The 22,700-nt window shown below is 34.5% G+C and overlaps 2 protein-coding genes across 2 annotated transcripts in view; both read left to right on the top strand.

Moving 5' to 3' along the window:
- Positions 1 to 3,083, top strand: part of LOC128217216 (dnaJ homolog subfamily C member 2-like) — a 32,251-nt gene extending 29,168 nt beyond the window's left edge. Inside the window, exons 16-18 of the mRNA XM_052924188.1 lie at positions 47 to 160; positions 1,195 to 1,373; positions 2,348 to 3,083. Coding sequence (XP_052780148.1) covers positions 47 to 160; positions 1,195 to 1,373; positions 2,348 to 2,410 — 356 coding nt within the window. The 3' untranslated portion in view covers positions 2,411 to 3,083. The remainder of the gene's footprint in view (positions 1 to 46; positions 161 to 1,194; positions 1,374 to 2,347) is intronic.
- A 9,533-nt stretch (positions 3,084 to 12,616) lies between these two features.
- LOC128215805 (uncharacterized) lies at positions 12,617 to 15,251 on the top strand. Its single transcript, XM_052922408.1, has 3 exons — positions 12,617 to 12,657; positions 12,773 to 13,101; positions 13,588 to 15,251. The coding sequence occupies exons 2-3, from the start codon at positions 12,788 to 12,790 to the stop codon at positions 14,942 to 14,944; spliced, it is 1,671 nt and encodes a 556-aa protein (XP_052778368.1). The 5' UTR covers positions 12,617 to 12,657; positions 12,773 to 12,787; the 3' UTR covers positions 14,945 to 15,251.
- The last annotated feature ends 7,449 nt before the right edge of the window (positions 15,252 to 22,700 follow it).

Genomic DNA, 22,700 nt, shown 5'->3' with positions numbered 1-22,700 from the left:
TCTATTTTAGTGAAATCTAGTTAACATTATGCTGTCCACCTTTCAGACACTCGCCTCAAGTCGCAGGCAACGGATAATGCGTTCCAGAACTTTGAGAAAACTCAGAAAAAGGAAACTGGGGCCAAGCCAAAAGAAGGCGTTCTCAGTGAACGCACTGAAAGTAAGGCTTTAATTTAATACTTTTAACAGGAAAGTGATTTTTCCAGGGATTCAAGCATTCCCGCGGATCGGCAAGGGACCATTTGTTGCAGTTTTTTTGAATGATTAAATAAAAGTTCACCGGGTACTTTTGGTTGCAACGGTATTTTTTTAGATCTGAAACTCCAGTTTGCCTTAATTTTAATGGCTTTTTTAATATCACAATATTGCTTCTGCAGCAGCGCTGCCAAAATGGTTTCAGCTGTAAAGTTGTCAGGTCTATCGGACAACGCTGACTTTGCAACGTCAGTAAGCTTATTTAACTTGAAAAATGGAATTAATTTTATCAACGGTAAGAATGGTGCATTTATTCGAAATAAGGCATATATCTTTTAATACGTTTCATCATACTCTGAGCTTGTTATTTTAAAACAAAACATAATTTTTATTCAAACACATTGTTATTTGAATCAGTATCGGTCATATTTTGAAGTTTATGGACGTAAAACAAGCAGGGATACAAGCGCTGTGAAATGTTCCATAAAATTAAAAAAAAATCGATAACGCTGATTTGTATCAGAAAAAATATAACAGCATCCACATATTCCTAAAGTTTTACTTTAGGCTTGTTATTTTTTTTTAAATAAGTAAAATTCCATAATATTCAAACACGTTGCTTTTTGTATCAGTATCAAATTGTATTAGTTATCTGTCATATTTTAAATTTTAAAAATATTAAGTCATTTCTTAGCTTAAATCAATTTCCTAACATGTTCAAAGTCAAACTAAAAATGGTGTACGTGTTTTAATAAAGAAGAATTTGTATTCAATGAAGAAAATGCAGATGGAGTATTTATGAACTCATTAAATTATGATCATCATATAACCAGTGAAATCCCGAAGATAGGATTGAAGTTGCTTATTAATACGGCCCCTGGTCTTATGCTGAAAGCATAAATATCTCATAGCAACAATATTATTTGTATGCGTTGTAACTATGTAGAAAAAAAACACAACAGAAAATCATAGCCCTATACTATAATTTTTTTGTTATAGCTATTGCAGAACAACAGATACGAGAGACAGGTTTTAATCCCGCGCCCTGGACGCCTGACGAACAAAAGCAGTTGGAACAGGCGCTAAAGACATTTCCTGCGTCGACCACGGATCGCTGGGACCGTATTTCAGAGGCTGTCCCCAATCGCAGCAAAAAAGACTGCATGAAGCGATACAAGGTAATTTATATCATACATCACGGGGCTGGTTTGTTCAAAACTTCTATTAGTTTAAAGGATATATATTGTACAACAATTGTGAAGAAACTTACGATAATGTGTAGTCACTCTTGTTGGCAAGATGTTGCTCGATTGTGTACTCTTGTGTTGCAGGGGAATTAGGTGAACGAAGTTCCCGGAGAAAACTCACTTGTCCCGCTCGGTGACCACTAACCAAACTCGCTTGCTCCCAGACCAGGAATCGAACCCAGGTCTCATTGGTTAAAAGGAGTGCATTAGGGCCTTGTTAGTACTTTGTTGTCCCATGAATATCAGTCATCAATGAATTCTGGAGAAAGCATAAACTAGGAAAACAAAAAAATATATCATGTTTATTTTGTGTGCGATTTAGAAGTAAAAGATCGTAATAAACATGACAACCTTAAGAGGAATTTAACATAAGACAAAAAACACAAAATAGGGCAAAGTGAATCGACATCATTAGAAATTCAGTCATGTGTTCCTTTGTCAAGCACTCTGAGATAGCAACGTTGTTTGATATATTACACATCATGCGCAAGACATGGTGTGTCTTCCAGGATGGATTATGTAAAGATTCAACTTATAAACATGTTAAAGATTTATGTTTGTAGGTAACACTGTAAGACCAGAACAGGAATGCTTTTTGATCACATATGTTTTATTAATGACCAAAGATACATTATTGATTAGGTTTTTTCAAAATGTATTTTTTTGTTAATTATTCATCTGTATTCAGACATGAAGAGGCCAATTTTACCAAGACCCAAAAATGTGTTTGTAATATTTTTATTGCTGCAATCATTATACATGTATGTTCCTTCTATTCACAAAAAAACCTTTAAATTGATTCCATATTTTATAAAATAAACAGGCATCCAAATATCACACTATTGTTTATATAATACATAATCGTGCGTTAATATAACTTATTAATAATAAGTGTTCTATTGCAGGAGCTGGTTGAGCTAATTCGAGCCAAGAAAGCCGCCCAAGATGCGGCAAAGGCTGCAAAGTAAGCCCATCCTACTGCTGGCATGTACACGACCAACTCCTGGCAAGAATTGCTCGACCTTTCAATGATGGATATAATTGAGATGCTGCCAGAAATATCAGCCCTGTGAAGATATTCATGTTGTTGACAAATTGTGAAAGTTGAATAAACGTTATTGGAATAATACAAACTCATTTAAGAATGTGTACAATTGAATTAGAATAAGTCTTAAAAATGTTGCAAAATAGGTGAAATTTATGATGACAAAAAGGTGTCATACATGGTCTTTTTATAACAATGTACCTTAACAGTATACCTAGGTCGTTTAAACGGAAAAAAAAACAACAAAGTCTTTTTAACGAGTATCCATCTCGTTTTAAATCCTAAGTCGTTATAACGAAATACATATGTTGTTTAAAGATGTTGATAAGCCGTGTAAACGAGAAACTTCAGTCATTATTAGATTAATAAAAAAATATACGTGTCACTTCCATGCCACCGTAGAATTTGCCGTTATATGAGGCACAATATTTGCAAAACGTAAAAATGTCCTTTTTTCCTCATCGCGACTTATTTTCCCTGTTCATGTCACAATAATGCAACAACCATTTATTTAAGTATTTTGGATTTGGATCATATTTTTTCCGAGAACATTTGTGAACTGTGATTAAAAGTTTTGTATTAAATGTTTCATGCGATTTTCTTGATTTGTTGTATTTTATTATCATCCATATGTTGATAAAACAGTCACAAGAGCACTGCGGGGCGAACAGCAAAGCTCGCCTGCTTTGTTTTTGAAGTCAAATTGAAGAACTAGACATATTCTTTTACAAGAAATATTTATCCAGACCAACCTCTGTCTTTCCGACCGGATGTTGTTTTGGACCTAAGCGATGTATTTATTATAAAGCCGTTTACCGGCTGAGCCTGGTACTCTTTAAGAGAAGTAGGCGTAGTACCACATAATATGTGTTGTAGGTGATAAAGGTCACCATGCCGGAAAAACTCATGCAGTCGTTTAAAGCACATCCAATTAAAGCCCTGAAATCCTCAAAACTCGACACAAATCGTGTTTTTGAGTTGGACCTTGTTCTTACTGGAGTAAGGTAGGCGGAGTACCACCTAGTGTGTGTTGCAGGGTACATAAACACCTACCACTACTTAGAGATCACCTTAATAGGAAAACGCATTAACTTGTTTAAAACAACATTTCTGCCTAAGACGGCTTTGTCTAGTACTCGCGCTTGAGGTAGGCGGAGTACCATATATAAGTATAATAGTGGACACGTTAAAACAACCAAGCCGTATAGCTGACCATCATGAGAAAACTTAGCACGTTTAAAGCACATCCAATAAGTCAGAAATAAACAAAAAAGTTTTCCGGCTGGTTCTTGTACTCACTAGAGTGAAGTAGGCAGACTTAATTCTAGTTGGTGTGGTAGGAGACACATTCCTACTAATCTATAGTGAATGCTAGGAAAACCCCTTAACTCGTTTAGAGCACTCGCAAAGTTCGGCCTAAGACGGTAGATAACCCGTTTTGCGGCTGGGTCTGTTACTTGTTAAGAGTAAGGTAGGCGGAGTACAATCTTCTGTATGTAGTAAGGAACACAAATATCAACCAATATAGGTCACCAAACTCGGAAAACTCGTTTGTTTGTTTAAAGCAATCCCATCTTTCGGCCTAAAACATTAGAAACCCTCTTCTCCGGCTGGGTATGTAACTCATTATAGTGAGGTAGTGGTAGTTCAACGTAGTAACACCTATTACCCTATATAGATCACCATGCACAGAACACTCGTTACTTCGTTTTAAGCACATTCAAAGTAAGCAACAACTCCACACAACAAATCGACACAAAAACCGTTTTCCTGCTGGGTCTTGTACTCACTAAAGTAAAGAATGCGGAGAACCACATTGTGGATGCTATAGTGGACATAAACACATACCACCTCATCGTGAATACTAAAAACCTCATACATTCGTTTGAAACACTAGCAAAGTTTGGCATAAGACGGTAGGAACCCCTTTTTGTAGCTTGGTCTGGTACTTGTTAGAGTTAAGTTGGCGGAGTGCTACCTAGAAGGTGTTGTAAAGGATACGTACATCTACCATCTCGTATATGTCACTATGCTGGGAATACTTGTTAAATCGCTTAACTTAATTTTCCAAAGTTTCTTTAAAAAATCGAAAGACAATATCCTCTCCTACTGGTTCTGATACGCACTGGAGAAAAGTAGGCGCAGTTTCACTTGGAGAGTAAAACATGGCCTGCAAGTAGGTTTCATATATATATATATCAAAGTTCGTAACACACCTGGCTTGCAAGTAGATTACACAATTGCTGTGAGCTGCACAGGTCTGGTATCTCAGTTGATAGAACACCTGGCCTGTACCCAGGTTTGATCCAATTGTTAAATCATGTACGAATCTGGTAACTCAGTAGAACACATGGCCTGTAATCAGCTCTGAGCATAGTGTTATGGGTTGCACGGGACTAGCAGCTCTGTAAATAGAAAGACCGGCCTGCAAGCAGGTTGGATTCAAGTGGTTTGAGAAGCATGGCTGGTAGATCCCCTTGCCTGCAAGCAGGTTAGATCCAAGTGCTGTGAGCTGCACGGGACCGGTAACTAAGCTGATAGAGAACCTGGCCTGCAAGCAGATAAGATCAAATCGATGTGAGCTGCACGAGTCAGGTAGCTCGGTTGATAGAACATCTGGTCAACATTCAGGTTTGATGTGTGCTGCATGGCTCTGGTAACTTAGCTGACAAAGCACCTGCCCTGCAAGCAGGCTACATATATCCAAGTGATGTGAGCTGCACGGGTCTGGAAACGGAGTTGGTAGAACACCTGGCCTGCATGCAGTCTCTATTAATCCAAGCGATATGAGCGGCATGGGTCTGGAAATTGAGTTGGTAGAATACCTTGCATGCAAGCAGTTACAAATACGAAGTGATATGAGCTGCACGGATCTAGTACTTCAGTTGGAAGAATACGTAGCATGCAAGCAGGTTACATACAGCCAAGTGATGTGAGCTGCACGGGTCTGGTAACCCAGTTTGTATAAAATCCTGCCATATAAGCAGGTAACATATGTCTAAGTGCTATAAGCTGCCCGGTTCTGGTGGGTAAAACACCTGGTCGGCAAGAAGGTTAGATCCCAGTGTTACATACACTTAGCGCTATGAGCTACACGGGTATGGTCGCACAGTTGGCAAAACACCTTGTCAGTAAGCAGGTAAGGTCCCAGTCTAACATACATCCGAGTTGCTCTGAGCTGCACGGTTCTGTTAACTCAGACGAAAGAACACCTGGCCTACAAGCAGGTAAGAACAAAGTGATGTGAGCTGCAAGTATTTGGTAACTCAGTTGGTAGAGCGACTGGCCTGCAAGCAGGTTACATTTACCCAGGTAATATGGGCTGTACTGTTCTAGTATCTCAGTTGTACATCAATATATTGACTGGATTTACAGTTAAATGTTGTCTCGTTCTTGTATAAGGAGCTTGCCAATGTTTTATGTATTATACATGTATTATACGTAATATTTTAAGACATATATTGGAAAATTTACTTGTTATGTTTCAACTCCTCTGCTCTTCCATGTTAATACGTAAGTTTATTTCATGTAATTAAAACCTTACTCTTTTAACTTTATGTTTTTAATCGATCAGTTTGTAATATTTTCACATGTGCTGTATGATTAATGTATATTTGTTTAAAATAAGTAACATAATCACTGGTTAACGTAATAAGATTCGTATTACCACTTAACAAGTGAAAATCGCAAATCATAAGTAGATAACCAGTTGTATAAATATATCTATAGATAAATGGTTATACGAATCTTATTACGTTAACCAGTTAGTATGTTACCTATTAAGTGGAATTCGCAAACCATAACTAGATAACCTGTTAGCGCCTGAATCTGGAATGCATTTATAGCTAAGTGGTAACTGGAATCTTATCACGTTAACCAGTTAGTATGTTACTTATTAAGTAAAATTCGCAAACCATTACTAGTTAACCTGTTAATGTTGTGCAGGTAACAGGTGGCAGTTCTGGGCACTTGCAAGCCCGTTTTTAGTATTGTGATATTTAGCTTACCTAAAACGTTTCGCGAATATTTACTATATAGCTAGATAAATATCGCGAAAATTAATTGGTTCACACGAAAAATTAATTGGTTAACACGGAACAATTTGCGAACGTAAACAGCTTATCTTACGGCAGTTATATGCCACCAGAAGCTTTCAAATACGTTCCTATTTCAGCTGATACTTTAGATGTTATCGTGTTTAAACACATTCTGCATTCCACTTTTAGGAATAAGAGTTGTAAAATATACAGATATTGATATATTATGTAATATTAGCTGCATCATCTTCTTATGCTCTTTTCGGAACAAACTATTTGTATTTTATTAAACAAATCATATGTTCTGAATTACTATATGTATGCGTACAAAGAATACACCAGGTGCAAGTTTGACAACGTAATATTTTTATATATTTTTTATGGATATATGATAAAACTGTTTTATGATGCATAACATCATAGCATTGATACATTACTAATAATTTTTAATTAATTTTCACCTCTTATCCTAGTCATTCTAAAATGCCGTCCAGGCTTTTTTTTAATGATGGTTAGCCTGGACGTCATTCATAACAAAATTCAAAAACATGTAAAAACTGTCTATGAAATGAAATGTTCTTCATTTGTATTCGGTGGCTTAAGACTGCCAATAAATACCTTAATTCTTATCAATAACCATATCCATTTTGCAAATTCACAAGCTATTTTTTCAAAAAAGTAATTTAAATACCTGATTTCAGTTGACAGGAGCTTTCTTACTGCCAAAAAGAAAAAGGTTACACACAACTATACTTTCGGGTTTTAATCTGAAGTAGTATTTTTAGTCTGGAGTACCTTCCCCTAGCATTATCATTATTAGTTACCACACTATTGTATTATATGAATTTGAAAAACATTTATCGTCACATACAGGATTCAAGATTTATTTACAAACTATTCTAAGGGCAATGTGGACAATGCATACTATTATACATATATGTATATAAAATAAGACTAGATATTTAAAAAACAACAACATGTATATCAACGACATTGTACGCTAAGTGAATCAAAATGTTTTATTGTGTAATCTATTAATCACAATTAGACTTCAACATGACAAACCAAGTTTACAATAATCAGAGATATTACGTTTTTGCTGACTTATTAATTTATTCTGTGTGTGTGTGTGCGTATATATATATATATATATATATATATATATATATATATATATATATATATATATATATATATATATATATATATATATATATATATATAGTTTCCCTAAAACAGATGTTTTATGATTATATTTATATTAACAAATACCTTACTCCTCATATCAGAAAACCTATACAAAACTCAACTAAAGGGAATCTTCAGGAAATTACTATTTTTAATGGAATTGGTAGAAAAACGTAATTGCAGAACATTGTTGTTTGCTTTTTCCGACTAGAGTGCGTTTTATCATCAAGCTTAAAGCTTATAGGAAAACAACTAGAGTTAGAATTGTTGTGTGTGTTTTTAAAAGAATTATATTGGTAAACAGTTATAAATGAAATAACACTTACGTGTTTAAGAGGTTAAAACATGACAAAGCCGGGCCTCTGCGTGATAATTGGCCTTCATGCTCGTATAGAATATGCCTCGGGCTGTTATGAGACACTTGTGCAATTTTTGCCGACTAAACATTTAAATTGTCATCTTATAGAAGGTCAGATGCCCAGTTTGTGACGTAGATGACAAAAAAAACCCTCCAAATAATTGCAGAATTTCAAACCGTCATTGCAGGTTTTTGTCACCATACATACAAATGGTCGTTCACTGGGGAACACCAGAAAACTAACTCGCCTTCTGGTAGGAAGAAGGTAGGGAGGAGAGACCTCTTACAGTCACTAGTTTGTACCTGAGGTTGCTCTTACCACAAGTTTGTGACAAGTACTTGAAAAGGTTTTTTTGTTGTGTGTCAGAATCTGGATGCTTTAAAGACACCAAACAAAGGATATGAAGAATACAAAAGTCCAAAGACATCCAAGTGAGCGCAGATGAGGGGTAAATTACAAAAATAGAAAATAATGAAAACGAATTGAAAAAATGCCATGCTTGCAAATGAAAATTCTTCCCATACTTTGATAACATTCCACAAACTGAATGATATTGCTATTTGATTCATTTTGCAAAAACTAAATGCCTTTATTCCAATATACTAACAAAAGTAATTAATGTTTGAAAACACTTCATTCTTAACTAATAGTCATGTGTAACCTTAACCAGAGAAAAGGAAATGCATTTGGATATTCTCGGCTACATTCGTTAACAAAAACAATGGTGTTTGGTGAATTTTGATGGTGTTTGAAAATGCATGTTGTTTTAACAATTCGGAACATGATTATTTTATGATATATAGTGCAATTGATGTAAAAAGGATCAGTTTTAACAGGTAAAGTGTTCTTTTTTGTTTTAATAGACTAAATTGGAATAATCTCAATAAATGTGCGACCAAATTCTGATCGGCATTTTGAACATGTTTTTGAATTTTGTTATGAATGACGTCCAGGCTAACCATCATTAAAAAAATAAGCCTGGACGGCATTTTAGAATGACTACTCTTATCCAATAATTAAAGACATGCAAACCATACAATATCCCTACCAGGCGCAAGTATCACTTTTTAAGTTTATCCAGTGTTTTCTCCAGCCTGATGTGTTATTCTACACAAACAATCCAAAAACTACAGTACATAAACTGAATACTTGAATTTTAGCGTTTCACGCAAGGCTTGTTCGTTGGAAACGAAGACATAATGGCGATCGCGAATTCATTGGTTTGTAAAAAGCACGTTATGTCCATCTTACAATTTGATTGGTTTGTGAGCCAGTTGAAATGAAATTGCAGTACAACTGCGAAACAAATATTTTATATGCGTGTCGTAACAACGAAACAGTTAACATAAATGAAGGGACATTCCTAGCAGGCTAATAAATGCTTTTATGTCGCATTCAATTTTATATATGTAAAATAGGCGTTCTATCAAATTTAAAATAATCAAGTTTCAACTTTCAAAGAAACATGTATGCAGCTCTTAATACGATATTTGCACCATTCCGTGCCAAACAAACCTATGTGCAGCTCCATAAGCCTACTCAGTGCTAAGTTGTCCAGATATTTGCAACCTTAAAACCCATCCAAAGGCAAACACGCTTATGTACAGCTGTCATTAAGCATTTTCAGTGCTTATTTGACTATCTGTAGGCAACAATGTAGCCCATTCAGAGCCAAATAAACCCAAGTGCTGTTCTTATAAGGCATTTTTGGAAAACATTAAGCACATTCAAAGCCAACAAAACCAATGTGCATACTAATTTTGCGGCATTTTCGTTCCTTGACCGTGAAATAACATTGACCTTGAACCTGACGTAGTCAATACAGCATGCAAATTTAAGGTACATTTATCCATTCAAATAAATGTATTATATATTTAAATGTTTGCAATATTTAAAGATCGTAAATACTCAATTAGAAATTTATGGTGGTCATTTTGAATTCGATTTTGTATTTTCTTGGTCCTCATCATACAAAGATTATGTTCAAAAACGTCTGTAATAGTGCAACACATTTGATGGAAAATTTCGTCATAATAAGCATCACAATTAGAAAATATGGGGTTCTTTGTCGTTAAAACTGGAAAATTAATCATTTTCAAGGATGTAATGAAAACCAGGGCAACACAAGATCTTGTTTTGAGGAATATCTGTATGGATTTTTAAATAGTTCACTTCCAACATCTTAATAACCTTTAAACATCACTAAATAAGGCATTTATTCAGGTCAAAGGAAGCACCAAAAACACTATTTATTGACATAAATTTGGTATTGGAGGCTATCTTGAATATGGCAGCCATTTTGGATGAATCAAGAGTAGGTCCCGAGCCTTTTCAACGATACGCTGTTTTCTGCAAGTGTACAAACTTTCTAAACTCTTTACAAGTGTGCACATGTTTTCACAATATCAACCAACTATTTGTTTTGATAACATTAATAAAGAAAGTATTTCAAGTATGTCGAGCGTACTACAAAATATCGGGTGTACTACAAAATATCGAATAGACTATACAATTACATAACATAAGGAATGTTTAAATATTAAAAGAATGTCGAAAATTAAAATCAAATTTACCTTGACAAGGTATAACTAACAAACCGTGTTTTGACTAAAAAAGTACAACTGAAACAGCTGTCTCGCAGATAAAATGGGTCACCATCAACATTCCAGAGCAGTAAAGGAGCCTGGCGGGCCCCAATTTCTCGAAACTTCTTAAGCTTAACAGGCTTAAGTCGCTTATTTCAATTAGTCAAAATACATACTGAAAATGGATTTTGATAAATGAAAAATGGTTTATTCTGATAATAATTCAGTTTATTCCTACATAATTTCTAAAATTTCTTGAAAAAGTTAAAACAACACATTTTATAGAACAACAAAAATAGTGAGATTAGCTTAATCCTGTTATAAGGGACTTAAGAAGTTTCGAGAAATTGGGGCCTGAAGATTTTTAAGGGTTTAACTTTAATTTTCCTTATTTTGTATTGGTACAAAAAGACTGGCTGGACCGGACATAATTCAATTACGCATTGCTATATTTTATAGATATTATATCTATTATAAAATACATTTTATTATGTCTGTCTGTGCGTCTGTTCGTGCGTCTGTCTGTATGTATGTCTATTTGTGCGTCTGTACGTGCATCTGTCTGTGCGGTTGTCTGTGCGTCTGTATGTACGTCCGTATGTATGTATGTCCGTATGTTTGATTGTCTGTGAAACTGCCTGTGCGTCTGTATAAATGTCTGTCTGTATGTATGTTTATTATTATTATTATTATTATTATTATTATTATTATTATTATTATTATTATTATTATTATTTTTATTGTTTTTATTAGTATTGAAACCTAACATAATAAGATATATTAATCAATAAATAATATATATATATGAAACATAGCAATGCGTATTTTAATTTGGTTCGGAAATTAGGTTAACTTCCGAACGATTTCCGTAACAGTTTGGAGATTTCATTTGGTCCGGATTTTACATTCTGATTGAAGAAGCTGAAACAAAGACGGGTATGTAATTAATGCTTTCTTTTACGGAGTTATTGCGTTGTTTCGTCTATTTGTTGTAAACTGAAGGCATGTGAGTACTGAACGTTCACCCGGTCTGACAAGTGGCTTTCCTCTTAGCTCTCCATTTTATTCCCTGTACAATTGCAGCTGCTGATCTACGGCCAATGTCGTTACGTCTGAATGGCATAAATAGACACTAAGTTAACATTCATTTATCCCATTTCAAACTAATTATTTAAGACCGATGAGTTTGCTATTTCTCAGTTTTTTATTAGTACCTGTATATGTTATGAAACTGTGTATAACATATGTTGCATATTTCATACTTGAAGGACACATCTGTGTTTCAATATCATATATTGTTGATTGCATTCTGAATATCATGTCACACTCATTTCTAGTCACTTCTTTTTTTAACTTGCATTTATATTGTTTCAATTTCAAAATTTTGAATAAAAGTGCCACCTTTTATTTCTCAGTTCATTTCGTCTCATTTTCCATTGTGTCCTGACTAACATGACTAGAACAAATTAGCCTTATAGTCATTTATAGTGCCTATTCGTTCTAATTTCAGCATTTCAAAATGCAGCTTTGTTATTTTTACAAACAAAGTTCTCATTACAAAACGTTTCAATGTGTATTACTCAAAATCTGTCTTGAAGTAAAATAAAGCTTGAAAAATGTCCTGCACTATTTGAATACTCATCCATGTTTGCATTATATATATTTAATAAGACAAACATAGGCTGATTAAAATTACCATGTGTCAGTACTGAAACTGCCCATTTCGCCCCCACACTCAACACTAACTGTACATTGCTATAGATCGATTTAGAGCGAGCCTTTTTTGCTGTCTCCTACAGCAATTTTGTGCTTGTTTCTAAGTGTGATTGTTATGTTTGTCTCGATCTGTTGAGTTTATCGATAAAATTGATCATTGAATAATTTTGCTTCCTGGTTTTTTGAAATACAAAGGGGTAAGCAGTTTAATCTTGTCACAACTAGGGTGCCCAGTACTGTCGTCCACAAACATATGTGAACTATAATTCGTTAAACGTTAATTATGTAAGTGAAGGCTGTGTGAATTGTCATTACTTTCGAATAGTTGTGATAATATTGATTGATGTAACACAGATTCAATGGACATTTCAGAGTTTTAAACTCCCCATTAATTTTACAGTAAGAAGAAGAAAACATGGCCTCTGGAGGTTCATCTTTTCACAAGGGATCTGACATGATTCACGACTACAGTTGCTTTAAATGTGAGGAAAATGACCTGAACACTGAAGCCCAGCACTTCTGTCCACAGTGTGAACACTATCTGTGTCAGAAGTGCGTAAATATTCACGGGGATTATTTCAAAAAGCATGTTGTGTATGGGCGTGGAGACATTCAGAAGTGGGCGGGGTTCTCGATGGACAGATGTGCCCATCATGGTAAAGAGCTGGAGGTCCACTGTGATGATCACCAGGAACTTTGCTGCAGTGTTTGTGTGGCCCTTAACCATAGGTAAGAGTTTAACCACATGTGATTACTGTTACCAGTCTTATTATAATCTTAATTAAGTAACATGTATATGTACACGTAAATGGACACTTTGTTTGTGGTGTTTGTTATTTAGATCAGTAGGTCATTTTTTGGAGGAGGGGGAGGGAGGGAAAGTGATGGTGGTCGGTACATCACGGTCAAGGCCATGATCAACAGTCTTGTGAAATGTATTGTTCCGCAGATCAAATGTTGACTTCACTTTCCTGCAAACTATGTTCACCCATAAAATACCTTTATTCGTTCTTCAATATGTTTCTTACTAAGTTGCGATAAGGGGAAATACATACTGTTCGACAGACTTGCCTTCATTAAAAAAAACAACACATTCAATAAACAAGAAATGTATACAATGATAGATGTATTTGTTGATAAGCAGAGATGCACCCTTAATATGTTCGTTTTATGAAATTAGGATAGCCTTTGATCACATGAGTACATGTATTGCAGGCTGTGTACCCGCATCAGTCATCTGCCTGACCTGGCCAGAGGCTTCCTGCAGACAGCAGAGTTCATTCAGCTGCCAGCAGCAGTGTACAAGATGAGGGACAGGCTTGACGAGCTAAAGAATGACAGGATAAAAGACCAAGCCTCACTGAAGGACTCATTCAAAGACATCAGTTCAGAAATCAAGGCTTTCCGCAAAAAAATAAACCAGATCTTAGACAAACTTGAGAAAAAGACAATTGAACAGTTGGATAACATGATGGAAGATTTCGAAAAGTCTATAAAAGACGATTTAGAAACCTTTGCCCTTATGCATGACCAACTGAGTACAATGATTGAGAAACTCCAGCAGAGTGCTGGCAAAAACAAGGAGAGCAGTTGTTACATTGGATTCATAAAATGTAAGTCTAAATTGAGTGAAGCCAAAAGTATCGTGCAAGAAATACGGGAAAAAGAACGAATGAAGTTTAAATCTGATGAAATTGTGTTACCATTTCTGAGAAAACTGAACAGCCTTGGAAATGTTAAACATGTTAGAAAAACTGATAGTATCCATGTTTATAAGGCTCAGAGTTCAAGTCAGTATAAAGTTAAAATAAAGAAGGACAAGAGCATTTGCGATATTGTAGGCATATGTGAGTTGCCCACTGGAGAGGTGGTTATTGCTGATTATAACAACAAGAGAGTAAAGCTTCTGAACAGACAGTATGAGGTCATTGATCACTGTGATCTGCAAGATCCTCCTGAACAATTGTGTCACATCACAGGCAGTGAAGTAGCAGTAGCTGTAAATGGCATCTCTGTTACATCATATGGGGTCCACTTCTTTACAGTGACTAAAGGGAAGCTACTGGCAGTGAGGAAGTTCACAACAGACCATGAGATCCACGCCATTGCCCACCACCAGGGTAAGCTGTATATGGGCTCCCACTTTGACCTGCACCTGTACACTATGGATGGAAACATCATAAAGACGATTTGTGATGAGAAGTCTCCTTACCACATAGTGCATAGGTGTGCTGTCTCTCCTGATGGGGAGAGAATTTATGTGATAAATCCAAATACATCTAAATTGATAACACTTGATACATCTGGTCACGTGCTATCCACAGAAGACGATTCTTATCTTGAACGTCCATATGGACTATGTGTCAGCCCAAGTGGTCACATGTTTGTATGTGGGCAGAGGTCTAACACTGTGGTACAGGTGGACAAAGAGGGGAGAAAGACTCTGGCCACAGTGGCCAGGATGGCGCATGGGTTGTGGAACCCTCGGTCAGTGTGGTTCAGTGAACAAACCTCCACCCTCATTGTTGGGAATTTCGAGGATGACAGCATTACTGTTGTCCAATTGTGTTGAACTATCAATCAGATTTTGGTATGCAAAGAAAATTCAATGAAAGATATCTAGTATTATTGTTAAATCTATCAAGGATGGCATGTTTTCTTTCATTTGTTGTAAATAAATTTTCAATAACATTTTACATTATTACTTTTACCAGTATTGTACAGGAATTGAAAATATTATTTTGTGTCAGTAATAATGTATGACGTGTATGTTTCAAACAATGACTGTTCTGTGAACTTAAAATTTGTAAACATGAACTCATTTTAAACATCATGTAATTTAAATTGTGTCTGATTGTCGTACTTCAGACACATGTATATCAAAGAATCGTTATCACAAATTTTATCCAGGTCCCGATGATTATTTAAAATAGATTTCATTGTACAGATAACGAATTTTATTATATAGATTACATGTTATATTGTATAGATTAAGAGAATTATTGTTATTATTGTTTAGATAACATATTTCATTGCATAAAAAAATTCGATTTCATTGTGTAGAATTTCCATTGTATATTATGATGAAAAAGAGTGTTTTAACTCCTTTTTTGTGTGATATATGCATAACTAATTCCAGAGTAAATTCTGTTTTTACTTTTATTCCTCGTTGTAACTTTTAACCCAAGTTAAGTTAGGGTTGATCTTGTACTTTTGAAAATGAATATAACGAAAAGAGAATTATATTTCAAAAGAAAAGAGTGATCATAAATAAAAATGAGGAGCCAGTTTGAAAATAAATAAATATAGAGAATGCTGTACGAAAACAGTTAGTACTTAATTTTGTAGCAGTGGTTCTCTTGAAAATAACACTAAGCTACTTAATATACAATTTAAAGTGTTTGACGTCAGGAACTTTTCAATGAAAAAATATTTATGATGTACTGACTTTTCAATGAACTTTTTCAATGTTAATGTTGTACTAGTGGATTTTATTAATGAACTTTATCAATGTTAATATTGTACTGGAGGAACATTTAAATGAACCATTTCAATGTTTATGTTGTACAGAAAGAACTTTTTAATTAACTATTTCAATGTTAATGTTTTACTGAAGAAACTTTTTAATGGACTTTATCAATGTTAATGTTGTACAGTAAGGAACTTTTTATTGAACTATTTCAATGTTAATGTTATACAGGAGGAACTTTTTAATAAACTTTTTCAATTGTTGTACTGGAGAAACTTTTTAATTAACCTTATCATATTAATATTGTCCTGGAGGAACTTTTTATTGAACTTAATCAATATTAATGTTGTCCTGGAAGGAACTTTTTAATGAGCTTTATCAATGTTAATGTTGTCCTGGAGGAACTTTTTAATGAACTTAATCAATATTAATGTTGTACTGGAGGAACATTTTAATGAACTTTATCAATGTTAATATTGTACTGGAGGATTTTTTTAATGAACTTTATCAATGTTAATATTGTACTGGAGGAACTTTTTAATGAACTTTATCAATGTAAATGTTGTCCTGGAAGGAACATTTAAATGAACATTATCAATGTAAATGTTGACCTGGAGGAATTTTTAGTGAACTTAAACAATATTTATGCTGTACTGGAGGATCTTTTTAATGAACTAAATTAATGTTAATGCTGTCCTGGAAGGAACTTTTAATGAAGTTTATCAATGTAAATGCTGTCCTGGGGGAACTTTTTAATGAACTTTATCAATGTAAATGTTGTCCTGGATGAACATTTCAATGAACTTTATCAATGTAAATGTTGTCCTGGAGGAATTCTTTAATGAATTTTATCAATTTTAATTTTGTACTGAAGGAATATTTTAATCAACTTTATTAATGTTAATGTTGTCCTTGAAGGAACTTCTTAATGAATTTTATCAATGTTAATGTTGTACTGAAGAAACTTTTTAATGAATTATTTCAATTTGAATGTTGTACTGAAGAAACTTTTTAATGAATTATTTCAATTTGAATGTTGTACTGAAGGAACTTTTTAATGAACTTAATTAATGTTAATGTTGTACTGGAGGAACTTTTTAATGAATTATTTCAATTTGAATGTTGTACTGAAGGAACTTTTTAATGAACTTTATCTATGTTAATGTTGTCCTGGAGGAACTTTTTAATGAATTATTTCAATTTGAATGTTGTACTGAAAGAACTTTTTAATGGACTTTATCAATGTTAATGCTGTACAGTAAGGAACTTTTTAATGAACTATTTCCATGTTAATATTATACTGGAGGAACTTTTTAATGAACTATTTCAATTGTTGTACTGGAGGAACTTTTTAATAAACTTAATCAATATTAATGTTGTACTGGAGGAACTTTATAATGAACATTATCATATTAATATTGTCCCGGAGGAACTTTTTATTGAACTTAATCAATATTAATGTGTCATGGAAGGAAATTTTCAATGAACCTTATCAATGTTAATATTATACTAGAGGAACTTTTTAATGAACTTTATCAATGTAAATGTTGTCCTGGAGAAACTTTTTAATGAACTTAATCAATATTAATGTTGTCCTGGAGGAACTTTTTAATGAACCTAAACAATATTAATGTTGTACTGGAGGAACGTTTTAATGAACTTTATCAATGTTAATATTGTAATGGAGGAACTTTTAAATGAACTTTATCAACGTAAATGTTGTCCTGGGGGAACTTTTTAGTGAACTTAAACAATATATATGTTGTACTGGAGGAACATTTTAATGAAGTTTATCAATGTATATGTTGACCTGGAGGATCTTTTCAACGAACTAAATCAATGTTAATGCTGTCCTGGAGGAACTTTTTAATGAACTAAATCAATGTTAATGCTGTCCTGGAGGAACTTTTTAATGAACTTTATCAATGTTAATGTTGTCCTGGAGGAGCTTTTTAATGAATCTTATCAATGTAAATGCTGTCCTTGAGGAGCTTTTTAATGAACTATTTCAATGTAAATGTTGTCCTGGATGAACTTTTTAATGAACTTTATCAATGTAAATGTTGTCCTGGAGGATTTTTTATTGAACTTTATTAATGTTAATGTTGTACTGGAGGAATATTTGCCTTGATGAAATCTTGGATACTTTTGAAACTAGGTCACACAGGTCAAAACTAGGTCACTAGGTCAATTCTTCTATGTAAATGAAAACACTAGAGCGGCTATATTTTTTTAATACTTCTGGTCCAACCTTCATGAAACGTAAATGAAAGGCTACACTATATACAATATTCTTTTATCTTAAAAAATTGCTACACTATATACAATATTCTTTTATCTTAAAAAATTGCAATCAAACTCCGATCTCATTTCCAATGTTCATAAGAGTCAATCACTCTATAGCCATATTGCATTTTTCGGTTTAAATATTTCACTAGCACTTGATTTCCATTACGTCTACTGTACGAAGAGGGTATATCAATTCAAGGCAACACATTTTCTTGCTGAATTTTAAATCAAAAGCTCAATTGAAAATCATACTGCCTATGCTACCCATAACAACTCTGCCATCTCCGGCAAGCTTTGGGATAGACGTCGAAAATAGGCATCAAGATAAATGAAGAAGTGATGAGGACGCCTGCGAATAACTGGATTATCAGTACGTTTTGTAGACCCCTCAGTTAACGTTTACAATTGACTGAAATGAAAGATTTTGATTCGTGTCTTATTTACGTGATATAAGATTCAAATTAAAAGAAAAACAGCTTGATATTCTCCTCCCTTTGAAAATGATAGATAACTGCTGGTCTGACTTAAGTTTAGACGCTATGAGACTTGTTCATCTATTACTATTACTCCACCAAAGGAATTATCAGACCTTTGAAGGGCCCGTGTAGAAGACCGCTTTTGTTAAGAGTACTGTTTTTATGCTGCTTTGGGTTTTCCCTTACACATGATGTACTAAATTGTAGTACGATTGTGTTTATTTTGAACCGAGTTGATTGTACAAGAGCTCTTCCGTGGTATGCTGACACTAGATTCATTGAAGCAGAATTTAGTTTTACAGTGCACTGAATTTCTTTACGTGAAATGGTCTCGAGTATATCAATAATAATGTTTAATGGAAACTTGATGGAGCTTAATAGGGCATCGTTATTGTATGCTTGGCACAAAAGTGCTCTTAGACACACAATGTAGGTTAGAAAAATCCGTCAGTGGTGACTGCATGGCAGAAATGGGTTTATGAGCCATAATGAGGATGATTGAGCTCTGGCTTGAATTCTATAGGGCCAGTCTTGGGCTTGTGTAATAATAAGTCGGGGTGACTGTAACCTCAATAAGGATACAGAAGGTTGCTATGGATATATTGTGTCTACAAGATACAATATGAACTTGCGCTTCTAAAAAAAAAAAAAAAAAAAAAAAAAAAACCTTTTGGCTTTCAAATACTGATTCGACCTGAGTGAAATATTAATTCGGTAGTTTGGTACTATAATATTAATATATTAGGTTGGAAAAATCACTGGATGAGCTTAAAATAATGACACTTCCGGTTGGCTAACATGAAACTCACAAAAATATGTATATATAGCTGGTTAAGCACTGGATGCGCTAAAGTAGGGGCATTGTATGGTTATCTTGACTTTTAATAAGGAAATTTGGAAAAGGGATGAAATATAAATAACAATGTTTTGTGAATTTATTTATGTTATGTCTTTTTCCAATAAAAAATATATTAGTAATAGCGCCGTCATAATCAGTCATATTTGCATTTTGACATCCAACTGACTTTGACCTTGATTTTGAAATGCTTGGTATGCCACTATTAGATGTATCATCTTTTTATTAACATTTGTTGCGTTTTAATACTTCGTGGGCAAATTTGCACCTGGGGTAGTTTTGGACGCGTTTCTTTGGTAATTGAGAACATTGATTAGTTTTAATGAAATGCAATTTGTTTGTGTTGAAAAGAACATTAGACAATGATAATGCTAATATTACTAACGTAAGACATCAATATCTGTATCAAATACAACCCTTGTTCGTTTCGCCATATTATGTTGCAGTAACATTATTAAAATATTAAAGATATCGGTATCTTTTACAAAATGAATAATGTCATACTGTCAAAAAACATTTAAACTGCACGTATTCAAATTGGTTTCATTCTAAATAAGAACCAAGAATGTGTGGAATGTTGATAACTTCCAAAGTATCACCTGACTTGAGAATGTGATAACTTTTACAATTTAATGTATTTGACTTGTTTTAAAAAACCCATTTGATAGCAAATGAGGCTCAAATAAAGGCCAAAAGGATAAAGAAGCTTAAAAAGAAGAAAATTATATTTGAAAAGGTGAGAAAAGTTTATACCCTGACCTTAAAGCTGCACTCTCACAGATTAAACGTTTTGACAACTTTATTTATTTATTATGTCTTGGAAAGAGCAAGTTTATGCGAACATGCATGTAACGGGGTGATATAAGACTGTTGACAAAACATTAGATTGCAGATTTTTATATTTAAGTACAAAATTGATGATTAATGCATTTTCTTAAACCGTTAATAACGGTTTTAGCCACAAAACATTAATTTTGGAACGGAAATATGAAAATATGCGATCTGATCATTTGTTAGCAGTCTTTTATCACTGGTTTGCAGATATTTACGCAAAAAATGCTCACCCTAAGACAAAAAAAATAAATAAAAAATGTTAAAACATTTAATCTGTGAGAGTGCAGCTTTAAAATGAGTATTACATGTACTTGAAGTGGTCAATGTTGTATGTAACTTTGAAGTACAGGTCTGGAGAGAAATAATACCCATGCATCGTTGTACACCAGAATGATGATGCTATGCGAACAACACTCTGGTTCAATCGGCCAGATTCCGAGTGCAAACAGCGAAAAATTCAACCAATCAGAGACGTTTCGCCGTTTTCTATTATAGATTCTCTAGGAGTTGGCATACCGTGTCGATTGCCTAAAGCCAATGAAAAAAACGTTACAAACATAATTAAAATTAGGAATCCTGACAGGGTGGGGTGGGGTGGGGTGTGGTGGGGTGGAGTGGGGTGGGGTGGGTAGGTAGGTAGGTAGGTAGGTAGGTACACAGAAGTGAATTATGTTATCCCACAAGGTCCTACGTTCTTCTTCTCTTTTGTGACAAAAGCAAATTCAATGTCCAGTATGACCTTCGACCATTAGATAAAAAGTGCATAAGCGTCGTACATGGTTTCCGGAGACGAGGGCTACTTCTAATAACAAACCATAGCGGCGAACATTTGTACTCCGTAATGATGTTTTGCAGGGCCTCGCCCCTAGAAGAGTTCGTCATGTTATCATACTTTATTGCTTTAATGGGCATCATAACATTTCTCTGAAAGATCCGTTTCCAGGATACCTTATTTGGGAAATCACCAGAACCAATATATACGTGTAGTTATTTTACGAGACTGCATTTTTGATGTAACTTATATATGTCCGGTAGAAATCCAGTCTTCGGTTTATCACCGTTCATGAAACGTAGAAGTCCCAGTACGAAAATCTATTCCGCCAGATAATATCATGGCAACACGCACAGTTGGCCTAGAAATTGGAGTTTTCGATACTCAATAATTATTTTAACTGGTGTCATGTCTAGCGTACAAAGCGCGAAATTCGTAGCCATATATTTGTGAAAATGATGCATATGTTTGATACAAAAGCGATGGGCAAGTTCTAGTTTATGAATATCGTCCTAAGAATAAACACTCCACATTTCACAGCTGTATTAGCTTTTGGCAGGATAACGGATATATAAATAGTTCTCAGGGTAACCGCACTCATCATGTTCAGATGTATCCCACTGTTAATAATACTAAAATATATCCCACGGAGTTTCACACTTGCAGTATGCAGCAATTCCTTACAAGACGATGTCTCATTGCAGTCTACACGTAAATGAGTATATTTATTTACGTCGGCTAAAATGTTCTGTCCGAGAAGAAATGGTTGATGTTTAACCGCTTTTGGCTTGTTAAAGGTAACAATAGCACACTTTTGGGGATTGTATAGGAATCGCCATTTCTTTGAGTATTCGCAACATATTCTTAGCATATTGTCCATCCCTATTTTTGAATAGGACATCAAAACTACATCATTTGCTACTGTAGAGGAACTCATTTTCATACCGTATATGCATTATCCGTTGTCACTATCCTCTAGTTCTTTAATGAGACCATCGATATACAATAAATACATGATTGGAGGACTCTTCCCTCCTTGGCGGGTCTCTTGCAGCACTGGAAATTCCGCCGACTGAATGCCTTGATAGCGCACCTTACTCTTTGCGCCACCATACATATTTCGCAACGCCACTAACGTGTTGTTATCAATACATTTGTTGTTCGGTATATGGAGAGAAAACGACGTCATCAAACAGCCAAGTTGTTGTTGAAATCCACCCTGCTGCATGTTAAGAGTAGAGATTATTTTCTCTTTGCATCTGTCAAGCAACACCATCTCATATACCTTAAGCACAGTTGAAGATAAAGTGATCGCGCGGAAGTTTGGGTTATCTCTACTCTTGTTGCCTCCTTTATGTAAAGTTATTATATCTCCCCGTTACATTTTATCTGGTATATGTCCGGACCTCAGCATACTAGTAAATATATGTGCAAGGCACGGGGAAACAATGTAGTTTGCAAATAACAAATATTCATGTGTAATCATGTCTGGCCCACAGGCTTTACCTCAAGTGAGGGATTTTATTGCCAGGCGAGACTATTACACAGGTATCTAGTGAACTATCATAATAAATGACATTTTACCGCATATTTTGTACTTCAATAATACCGGGAAAATTCAAATATGGCGGC

This window comes from Mya arenaria, chromosome 14 (genome assembly GCF_026914265.1).
Source record: "Mya arenaria isolate MELC-2E11 chromosome 14, ASM2691426v1".
Lineage (NCBI taxonomy): Eukaryota > Metazoa > Mollusca > Bivalvia > Myida > Myidae > Mya > Mya arenaria.
Note: the sequence above shows the minus strand (reverse complement) of the source record. Positions and strands in the feature narration are given on the sequence as shown.